At 40.6% G+C, this 11910-nt stretch overlaps 2 protein-coding genes across 2 annotated transcripts; one reads left to right on the top strand and one right to left on the bottom strand.

The window, feature by feature from the left end:
- Positions 1–110: 110 nt before the first annotated feature.
- Positions 111–8863, bottom strand: gpr143 (G protein-coupled receptor 143). The gene is made up of 10 exons (XM_012825072.3): positions 8699–8863; positions 6961–7439; positions 5309–5418; positions 4718–4812; positions 4492–4584; positions 4071–4180; positions 2580–2688; positions 1981–2098; positions 1579–1840; positions 111–572 (listed from the first exon to the last, which is right to left on the bottom strand). Exons 2-10 carry the CDS (start codon positions 7214–7216, stop codon positions 469–471), a joined length of 1257 nt encoding a protein of 418 aa, XP_012680526.2. The 5' UTR covers positions 7217–7439; positions 8699–8863; the 3' UTR covers positions 111–468.
- A 67-nt stretch (positions 8864–8930) lies between these two features.
- LOC105898094 (ankyrin repeat and SOCS box protein 9) lies at positions 8931–11617 on the top strand. The gene is made up of 6 exons (XM_012825097.3): positions 8931–9314; positions 9404–9483; positions 9675–9782; positions 10125–10275; positions 10471–10605; positions 10930–11617. Exons 1-6 carry the CDS (start codon positions 9224–9226, stop codon positions 11136–11138), a joined length of 774 nt encoding a protein of 257 aa, XP_012680551.2. The 5' UTR covers positions 8931–9223; the 3' UTR covers positions 11139–11617.
- The last annotated feature ends 293 nt before the right edge of the window (positions 11618–11910 follow it).

Here is an 11910-nt window from a genome sequence, read left to right as displayed (position 1 = left end):
TCTTTATATTAATCTTTAATAAAACAAGTACAAAAAGAAATAAACATTCAAAAATGGTTTCAAATCACCTACCCCAAGCAACAGGGCTTTTACCAATATTGTAGTGCCATCGATATGAGTTACATTTGCTCACTAAACATTGTATCACATCAATTCTGGTTTGTTTCTGTATATAATCAGGCGGGTACTATAACACATTGTATACTGTCCAGTGTGTGATGGTGAAGGTTCTGGCTAAGTCCAAGTACTGACGTAATATTCCAGTCACTGCATCTCTGTTGTGTGGGAACATATTTCCATTGAATCCTATGAAAGGAAATCTAAAAATAAAGTGATGTGTACTTGAAAAGAGGTGTAAGTGCCAGAGTATTTGGGTGGAATGGAAAAGCAACTGCTAAAAGGAAGTGTGGAAGGTCGTCGACTTCAAAGACCGTACAGACTGGTTGGTGATTCAGCTCTGAGCCCCATCTAGCGTTTTGTGGAATTCTCCAGCGACTCACCGTCCGCGTCTACATCCTCATAGTCTCGCAGCTCACTGGAAATGTGGATTTCAATTGTACTAGACTCTGAACCTAGCAAGACAAAATGGGGCAAATGACCATGTTAATTATGGTATGTTCCCTTTGGTAAGCATAGTGTCTTTAAAGCGGTCACACACTAGAGCAATTTACTGCAAGTTACTGATGGTAGCTAAGTAGAAAACAGCGACCCCTGACAAGCTTAATAAAGATCACAGAAATGAACCACCATATCATGTCAGAATCAAAGGTTGGTGGTTTATATCTATGTAACTTACAACAGTAATGATAACCTCCATAAAGGTTCAACTAAATGGATTAACTAAATGAAAACACCTCAATTGTGTGGATCTTTTTATTGGACAAGACGGCACAAATTGTTTTACTAGCCAATTTTTATGGAAGAGAAGGAAGACAATGATTTTGTGGCTTTACACAGCTTTACCACCAGAAACAACAAATGTCCCTTAGTTCAAAACACTTTGGACTCATGATGAGAAAATGAAATAAAATTATAAATAAAAAAAGAGGTATTAGTGGCCCTTGTTTCATAGATGAATTTCAGTTGGGATTATACATAAAAACCCTTGCAGCAGGTCACAACCTTAAATCACTCATACAAACAAATGATATAAGATATTTAATTCCTCAAAAATACAAATGTATCTTTCAATAACCATTCAAATATCTTTGGAGAAATTGCAATGATCTTAAAGATTTGAATTGCTACATTACAGTGCTACCTGAACTCTTAACTCCACCTGAGATGCGTAAAAGACAGACACAGCAAAGACTGTAAAAGTTTGACCTTTTCACCTCACGGGTCCCACACATCCCAGCTGTCAGAGCTGCCATGAAGGCCCTTAAAGACACACACTCACAATAGAGCACCACAGAACAAGCAGACATGACAAACGGTTCAAAGCACACTTGTGTGAGGTAGTCCAACAAGAAAACATTTTGCAGCCATCATGATCTTGTCAGCTGTATCTGGCCTGGTGCATCTGTCACCAGCCTTGATACACTGGAGAGCCCTCACTGCCCTGCCACATCCAATTACCTTCTGAGACGACGCTGACGCCATCTGATGGCTGTTGCTGTTGGCCGTTGCCTGCCATGCTCTTCTTGGCCTCCTGCACGTGGCCCTGGTAGAAGAGGGTGGAGCCCACCACCGGGTTGTAGCCCCCCGCCGTGGGCACAGACGTGGAGGCCGAGTCCCAGCCCAGCTCCCTGCGGCGCTGCAGGCTCAGGTCCACATCCAGGCCTGTCCAGCCGTGGAAGGCCAGCGTGTTGAGAAACCCTTGCATGGGGTTCAAAATGGCCTGGATAACACAAATGGAAGCCAAGAGATATTCAGATGGAAACACACTTTCAGTTTGACAAAAAAGGTGTTTGTATTTTTGAGGGTCTATATATTTCGAACCCCATCATAACACAGGTTTGATGTTATGCTTCCACTCACCATAATGAACCATGTGATGAGCACAGCGTTTCGAATGTTTTTCAGGTTATTGGCTTCGATGTCTTCCTGCATCTCCAGATAAAAGAGCAGACCCTCGTTGACGAGATTGGGCAACCAGCTAAACAGCAGACAACACAAACAGTTCTCCTTATTTTTTTTACACTCAAAACAAAAATCTTTAATTCTTTTATCAAAATGACAACAAAAGGCTCATCTCAGGTAAGACTAGGTTTTTGATAGATACTTCTGTAGTTCTAATGAAAAATGCCTTTGATGATTTTGTAAAGAATCACATCCCTGTCTGAAGTACATGAAAAAAGCAACAACGTTTTTTTTTATTCATTGTGAGGACTGAATGTTCCCAGGATGCTTTTGACAAAGGGGCAGGTGTTTTAACCTGACAAAAAGCAAGACATAAAGATGCAGAGTGCTGTGAGACATGGCTTTGAAATCGGATGCTTTTGGAGGGAGCTCAAAAACACATCCAAGGATACACGGGCTCATCCTGCATTCTTTCCCCAGAATAAAATATCATGCAAACAAAATGGCATTCGTTCTGAATTTAAAAGATGACTTTTTGAATCCAGAGGATATCTTACCAAATAAAGAACACCAGCATAATTTTGAAAAATCGTATTTTAATCTCTGTTCCCAGGCGCCTCTCGTTTTCTGTGTAGATTCCTTGCCGGCCCTTCAATAAGGATGTAACTGCAATGAAAGGTTGAAAGTAAGTCATGATAAGCTCTAAGAGATGGTAAGGGATGGACAGGGACAAACTCTGTCCCTGGTTAAATAGCCACACACAAGAGTTTCAGTCAAAGTAGCCTTAGTCCAGTTTCTCATCAGATTGGCTGTGATATTTAATAATTACACTTTGCTCTGAGAAATTAAAAAGAAACTCAGTGGGGAAAAAGTTGGTGATTTGAATTAATTGAGCTTAGAAAATAGCCGATTTTCAAGCTCTTGTCCATGATAGAATTCATAGAATTTCATCAAACTCCAGGCCAGAGGTCCTGATTGAGGTTGGAGAGTAGATAATCAAAATAATACATTATTTATAATTGTCTGCACTAATGATGATTAATGCCAACTATACCATGATTGTAGAAATAAAGTAGATGTATTGTTGTAAATTGTTAATTGGGAAAATGTTGCCACCATTAGTGTGCAATTCTGTGAACCTCTTGAACGGGTTTACCCTTGTATTGACATTGTTGAGGTAATTCTTAATGAGGAAGAAGTCTCTATGCTTCTTAAACGTAGTCATTCTACAATATGTCATCTGGACCCCATTCCAACCAACCTTCTTCAATCTCGCCTACCATTTTACTTACTATCACGCATACTTCATTCAGATCAGGAACTTTTGTAAATCATTCAAACAGGCTTATAGTCAGGCGGCTTAGGACCAGATTTGAGAAAGATGGGGACACGGCGGACAAAAGCACCACATTTTTTCCACAGGTTCTCCTTTGCTTAAAAAAGTTTCACTTAACCCATCTGATGTGAAGAATTATAGTCCTGTCTACCTTCTTCCCTTTTTGTCGAAGATTCTTGAAAATGTTATTTTCAAACAAGTTTTCTGATTTCCTGTGTCAAAATCTCACCATCTCTCCACTGGTGTACCTCAGGGATTGGTACTTGGACCCCTCCTATTTTCTATTTTCCTCCTATTTTCTCAACTATACTTGTCCTTCTCCTAGGCTAGAATTTCTGCATGCCTTTGTGATATTTCAGTTTGCTCATAGTATGCCCAGCCAGTCCACAAAATATTAACACCCAACTTGGACCTTTTAAAACAACATTTGTTTGATTTACACTTTATAAATATAATTACAGTTTTGATATTTGGTATTATCATTTGGTACTATAATTATACTAATAATTGATTGTTTTACTTTTAAATGATAGTTAATATTGTTTTGTATTAATATTGCAGTATTGTTTTTTTATCTAATGTTTTTTAGGTCACTTTGGACAAAAGCGTCTGCTAAAGACCTTAACTATAACTTTAAAAAAGTGAAATACATAAAAAATACTGATATCGAATCAATCATTGTTAATTCAACAGGGATAAATGAAAGACTTACCAGCTGCCACAGTCCGGGAAAATAGAACAGGGTTAACTATGATGACCAGCAGCATTGGGGCATAAGTAGTGATGTAGTGGGGTATGGCATGCTGGAGCCCTTCCTCACAGCTGGGGAAAAGACAGGAAGAACACAGACACCCTGAGCTAAAGGAGATTTGATATCTCATATATCTATAAATGTGCTATCGCTATGTGCTATAACATATCAGTCACCGTGCACAAAATAACTTAAACATCAAACAGAATTCACTCTCCTGGAATGTTTGAATGTATGATTAGCTCTCGTTTTAATATCATTTTAACGTTTTAGATATTATTACTAAGCTGGAAGACATTTAGAATAAAACACTACATCTATAGACATAAAAGCAAGAGTAAGTAATATAACGTGGCCATATCCAGCTCCTTGAGTAACACACCTGGAGATCGATGGGTAGTAGAGCATGGCCGCCCCCTCCACACACAGCAGCACAGCCAGACCCCATGTGATCATGTGATACAACACAATGGTGCTGCCACAGAAAGGAAGACACCAGGGGTTAAATGGTTAATAATCACCAGAGCCCAGAAAACATCCATAAATATCTTACAATCTGTCTGCCGAGTTCACAAAGAGGGAAGGATCACACGGCACGAGCAGCATACCTGATACCTGCAGACCTTTTCACCACCAGGAAGACATCCACTGCGTAGCAGAAGGTCCACCAAAATGATGCACTAAAAAACAGCTGGATCCACATCTGTAGAGGGCCACAGTAAGTGATCCATTATAGAAACACTCAAAACAAATTCCTCTTAACTGAGTAATTGTGATGGCTGAAGATATCCATCCATTTCTAGTCCTACAATTGCGTAGATCTACTTTGAAACTTCCGCCAGTTGTTTCCCAAAATAACACTGAGGAGCACTGTGACAAAAACGTTAGATGAAACCAATTACCAGAGTGATTCACTTATAGAGAGAATGTCTTGCTCTAAATAAAGTTGCTTTTTTCCTTTCCAACCGGGGGCAGGGTTTAGTCCTAAGCTTGCCCAACAATAGAGCTTATTTGGGGGGGGTACTCATACTTGTGGACTGTTCAATTCTGTTCTCAGCCTCACAATAATCACACAAAATCTCTTTCCTTCATTATCCTGGTGTCAGATTGGTATGATAAAGTGAAGTGGGAATTGAATATGAATCATGCACTGCATACACACAGTAGTTGAGAATGAGGGGGTTGTTTCGAGTACGCACCGCGCTGCCCACACAGAAGACCTCAGGCCACACATTGCTGTTATTGGCAACAGAGATCTGGCTGATGAAGTTGGGCAAGCCCAGCCAGATGGTTGATCTCAGAATTATACCTGGGGAGATTCAAAAACGGTTAAACCGCATTGTCCTTGTCCAAATATATTGTCTGAAAGTATCAAAATTAAATCACAGTTAAATAGAATAAGCTAAATGAAATAAAAGTATCACAAACATCAGACCAGAATCAGCTTGTACCATTTGGCATAAAGAAAAGGTCCCTTACATAAACATGCTGGAGACTCATTAATAGAATTAGTAATGAAACCTTTGCTTTACTGCTGATAGCCACAAAGGAGATGTATTGCAGGACTCCCCTCCATTCCTGCCTAAATATCTTTCTGAGCTCTGCCCAGCCATACATCAAATCAAAGAATGGATTTGTATAGCGTTGGCCGCGGTACAGTGATGAATGGTAGGATTAGTGGTCTCTGAGCTAGGAATGGCTTCAAATAGACAAGTACACAGCTATAACAGTGGTGTAGATCCTTTATGTGGAGTGTGGAGATCAGTTGAGATGATGGTAGAACCTATTATAGGAAAATTATGGAAGACATATCTCTCCTTATTTTCATGTGCGTTTAAAAGAAAACCACACGTCGTGAACGGAGAGAGCAGTTGCATATCAACAGCACATGTCTAGTTTTGATGAGTGCCTGAATGAGTAGGCCTCTATTAGGCCCGAATGCATCAATGTCTGCATGGTAGCATACTACAGGAAACTAACTTGAATGTATCATCACCGATGTCAGCCCCACTCCTCAGCCGAAGATTATAGTTTACTGATGCTTGTCACTTAAGCAATATAGTACGAGTGCGAGTGGGGTAGGTAAGGGATATTCCCACGGGTGGTGTTCGGCCGTAGCCACGAGGCCGGAGGCCGAGTGGCGCAGGCAACAACACCCGTGGGAATATCCCTTACCTACCCCACTCGCACGAGTACTATATTGCTTTTATAAAACAATTTTATAGTCAACCAATTAACATTTAAACACGAAGTTATTGATTAAAAAATGTTTATTTCGCCATTGTTTCTCCGCAACAAAAAATAGTTCCATTGTCAACGTCTTTTGGAATTATAAGAACTTTGAATTAACGGTTATCGCTTAATTGTATCAACGTGCTATAGAATGTTTCATCGCGGAGTGATTTATTATTAGCTGTGAAAAGTCAGAGTTGGGATATCCTGGGATATTCCAACTCATGGAACGTCTCTTGTCCAATCAGAAACAGCTAAATAATTCAATAGAACCCAATTGTTTTATAAATTTTTATAATTTTCCAGATCAACCAACAATTTATGGCGGTGCGTCATAATATTTTAAGTATAACTTTACCTAGTCATGAAAATGATGCGTTTACAGGTTACTTCACAAATAAGCAGACTACATCAAAGCCATGCAACTTTTGTGTGAACAATGGACTGCTTTGATGGTTCGCAAAACGTTCTACGTACAACGCGGTGTGTCAATCTGATTTACGTTCGCAAGACCGCGTTAGAACTACTGTGCCAGAACCAAGTAGGTGTTCTTACCAAAGAAACAGAGTTCTTACTCGAAACAGAGGGAGCTTTAGATGAGGAGGAAAGAGGGCCTTACCTACGCATCCCAAAATGTCGCACACGCTGATGATGAATAATATCCTAGACGATGAAGCAGGTTTTGGGAGAGGATATTGTCCAAGGCGCCTGTATCCTCTTCGTTTTGGTAAAATTTGTATGATAGAAAATATGAGGCTGACAGCTGCACTACCTATGCAGATAGCACCGAAGAAGAGAGGCTGAAAAGTTACAACAAATTCTGTTGCAGCATCTCGATTCGGACAACAAAACGTCTCGAGTCGGGGAGATGCCATTATGTGTAGATTGTGCCCGAGCACAGTGTCAAGAGAAAAAGAAAAGGAAATTCATTCATTAAGACTGGCTTGAGTTCCCAGTGAAATCACGGGTTGGGCCATCATGTGCCTCCTCTTAATCCCTCCAGTCAGGGTGCAACCGAGCCACATTTGTAGCGGAGGGGGAAAAAAAGAAGTCTGTGATATTTGGCAAGCCATAGGCCTAAGGTAAGTTACCAGCAGTCTGAACAGACAAAAGAAAAATAGACATATTAATAACAGTAATACAATACCATAATGTCACCAATAGCACATTGTTAGACGTTGTAGGCTACTGGGCATTAAAAAATGATGCTCTACCAAGCCCAGTTCGCATTGTACAAGCACGTCATAAACATTTCAAAATACATTTGTCTTTTTGTCAATTAAAATATTGAGCATATAGCGACACAATGTTTTCCGGCTCAATTGGTTATAAGGAGTTTTGTAAACTTTAAAGCATAGGAAGAGGGCCTAAGAGGAAACATTATCAGATTTCCATTTACAGAGACAAAAAAGTAATTCATGAAAACAAATACCTTCTAGTGAACACCTTTATTGTTTCTGTGGCCTACTGTTTTCCAAAGGTTACACAAGCTTCTGTTAAGATGTTAAGATTAAGATGTGATGTTACAGCCAACAGAAATTTAGTTATTTTGCCCTCACTGCCATCTAGTGGTTGTAAACTCATTCTTATTGAATAAGGATAGGACGACCTTTACCAAAGGGATGGGTTCTGACGCATTTATTTTTGCTATCTTCAGTTTGTTTGGAAGTATGTCATTTGCTTGTACTGTATTTTATAGTGTATCCGAAAGCACTGACAATGGAATGTGCATTACATTCATGGCATAGAATTTGAGGCTAAATCCTTGCACTGCAAGAAGGCTTACCCTAGTTAAGTTTCTAGAAAAAAAATGCTGAGTGAGCTAGCTAGCCAGTGAAACGTGACAGATTAGTGAACTAGATTGAGAGGTGGCAACATACCTTGGTCCAGACTCAAGAGTTTGGGTTGGGACAAGGTATCTGGCCACAGTGTGGTAAATTCAGTGGTAGTTGTTTGATGTATGATTAAATCTGTACTTCATTCAACGCATTGCAGAAAGAATCACACACCACCACTTCTACTAAGCATATATGAACTTCAGAGCCACAATGCCGGAGGATTAATCAAGTTTCTCTGAGCTGTCTGAGCATGCAAATGACCTCTGTGATACCTCACGTGGAATTGAGTGGAATCGGGGATTATTGCAGGAAATCCAGAGTTACAAAAATCCTTTGGACCAAACTATGTCATTTTTTATCTTTTGTCAGTGTAGTTACTGTTCATTAGCTGATTTAGAAAAGCGATGTAATCTCAATTCCACAAAAATGCCTGGTGAAATAGATGCCAATTTTACCGTTACCCAGAGAAGCAACTGAAAAGAAAATGTGTGCCATAATTAGCAGCACCAATGCACATACCTGTCTATTGACTTCATGTCTTGGTTTTCCATTCCATTGTGGAACACTCTCCTGTCAAGCTGTGGTCTTAATGTTTTTGCTTTTAGTTTACGTACCATTCTTAAATAAACAAAACAAAAACTTAACAAAAAGCATGTTTGGCATTCTAAAACAAACTTGTTTTTCTCCTTTTCATGGTACTTTTCCCTCCTCCCCTTTCTCTCCACCCCTTTTCTCCTCGACTGGTTTCCAGCAGGAGATGATGTGAGTGTGTCGACAATGCTAGTGTCAGATTTCAAACCTCCTCAACATCTTTGGGCCTGTTCAGTGCATGTCTATTGGCCCTAATGAATTCAGTGTGTGGAACCAAACCGCCCTGAAATCCTGCTCTGTGAGTGGCAGACAGACAGCGAGGGATAGTAACCCTGCAGAACTGCCCTCCAGCAGCCAGGGATGAGTGGAGTGACACGAGTCTCTTTTAGACAGCGGGAGGCGGACGCAGTTAAGTTCCCCACACTACAGGATACTGTCACTGCCCTGTGAACAATGGCTGAGTCTGGAGGATATAGGAACATCCAGAAAGAACAAGCACACCAAGCTGGCCAAATGATGTTCTTTTCAAACTCACTGCTGGCAGGTAAGTGTCTGAATGAAAACAGTGGGAGAGAGTGTTGCATTAAACCTCGTCCTGTTTTGATCCATTCACATCTACTATTGTTTCTTTAGATGAAGAGTCTGATTGGTCTCCTATTCACGATGCTGCATATAATGGAAGGCTTCTTTCTTTGAGCCGTATTATTAAACAGGTATACGTGTTTACATGTACTTTTGAACCATTACCTAACACGCACTGCAGTTCCTGTTTCGCAAGGGGTTGCTGTTTTCCTGTTATTCTGGTCCAAGCAAACTGTGTATTGTGTGTTGCAGCACTGAGCGGAGCATTCAAGAAATGATCCTTGAGGTAAAATAATTACATTCGTTTTAAATCTGTCTTCAGGGAACCAGTGTTAACTTGGTGACTCTTGAGCAGGTTTCTCCCCTGCATGTAGCCTGTCTTCAGGGACATACTGCATGCGCTAAGACACTACTAGAGCATGGAGCTAATGTGAGTAAACATGGCCGTCTACACTTTGCCTTTTTGCTATGAAATTCATTGTCATGTGCTTTGACCCCATATTTGGTATTATTTTTTACCTCAAGCAACAATACTCTCACTGTGTTCACACTGGAGTCCCACCCTTTAGAACCACAAGGCAAGACAAGAAGTCACATGTTAAATCAGGACAACCAGCTTACTTCACTGAAGTTAAAACCGCAGTCTTGCTTACAATACTAGACTTTTAAAGTAACCCTCTAATGACTCAGTATTTCTGTTCTTGCATTGAATGCACAGAACCCAGTTTAGTGTCTGTCAGATGGGCGGACCAGGCTTTGTTTGTGCATGCAGGTGAGCATTCCATCCGTGGCTGGGAACACCCCTCTCTCAGCAGCCTGTGGCAGTGGGAGCACCGCCTGTGTGGATCTGCTCCTCCAGCACGGGGCTCCTGCTCAGGGGGCGAGCGCCTCAGCCTCCCCCATCCACCAGGCAGCCGCCAAAGGTCAAAGGGCAAAACCTTTTACTCCGACCCCATCTTACAGCCGTGTCCGTGACTAGAGTCACTAACTGTCTGGGTTAGGACACTGAGGCACGAAACTCAACCACCCAAAAAAAAAAACTACAAAAGAAAACAATGGCCGTGCTTCTGGAATTTCCTGCTAAAGTGAAATGTTGGACCTTGTTGTTCTATGTTTAGGTCACACAGAGTGTATTGAGAGTTTGCTGCAGTATGGAGTGGATATTGACCTGAGCACAGATCAGTCTGGTTCTCCCCTCTACACGGCCTGTGCCAATCAGAACCTCAGCACAGTGAGGAGACTGCTGCAACTAGGTATTCCAATTTCTCTTCCATTCCTTTCCTCTGAATTCTCTTCTACCTAGAAGCTACAATATACAGACAATTTATTAATATTATACTCACACACACACACAGATAACTCAATAGGATTCAGTTGGATAATAGACTACATTAATTGTCATTCCAAAAAAAAGAAGGTAAAAAAAACTGTCACAATTGGACATTCAACCAAGCCTTTGTATGATATTGATAGTGATTGATGATATGGTCTCTTTGTTGTGATAAACATTATTGTCATCATCATTTTGATGTGTATGTACATCCCCATGAGTTTTGATAACAGCTGTATCTGGACAGGCGCCAGTGTCAACCACAGTAAGGACGGAGACTCTCCACTGCACATTGCTGCCCAGCTGTCTAATCCTGAGCTTGTCAAGACACTGCTGGACCATGGAGCTGACCACAGGGCCAAGAACAAAGCCGGCAGCCAGCCTGTGGACATGGCACCCCCTAACAGTGCTGTGGTGAAACTACTCAGACTGACCACTCATACTGATGGCATTTAAAGGTTTCTTCTCTGAGTCTGTATGATCAGACACTACATACTCTTTTACATGTGCCACATTCACGCCCACTCACTTTTCACAAATATTTGCACAAGACGCAGTTGTGAGCACATGAAAGGACACGGAAAGGGAGTCATTTTAAAGACATTATTTAGAACTTTAAAGAGATGAAAGACATAGTGATTTTGTTGTAAGATGACATCACATTACCACTAGGGGGCATGGTAATACCAGGATCATGGTTGAACACTAAGAGACCACGAGTTTCCATTGTCTAATTGTTCCTTCATGAATTTGATCATTCTTTCATTCTCAGACTCATTGAAGCCATGATGCATTTATTGGTTGTGTTCTGTGTTCTGTTAGTCTAACTGTTGAACACGACTAGGGCTATGGTTAGAGCCTCAGAAGTCTGTATTGTTGCAATATTGCACTTTTGTGATATGTTACCAAATAAAGCAAACAAACAGTAACCAAAAGAAAATATGGCCCCAATTAATTTCAAATATGCTTTGGAAGATAATTCATTCTTAATAAAACTATTGAGTACTATGTTACATACCTACATGTCATACAAACTTGACACTGTGATCAATATGTCTGTGTTACCATACACCAGTATACTTACACAGGTAGAACATTATGTTAAAATGACATGTAATCAGTCGGATTGTTACCACTACTGCCTGCTATATTCCTCTCTAATTTCCCATTCCTACACATTGTTTTCTGCCATACCTACAGCTGAAAAACTGTATGTTTTTCTGCACTG

Source organism: Clupea harengus, chromosome 2, assembly GCF_900700415.2.
Source record: "Clupea harengus chromosome 2, Ch_v2.0.2, whole genome shotgun sequence".
In the NCBI taxonomy this organism is placed as follows: Eukaryota; Metazoa; Chordata; class Actinopteri; order Clupeiformes; family Clupeidae; genus Clupea; species Clupea harengus.
This window is presented reverse-complemented; position numbering and strand designations above follow the sequence as displayed.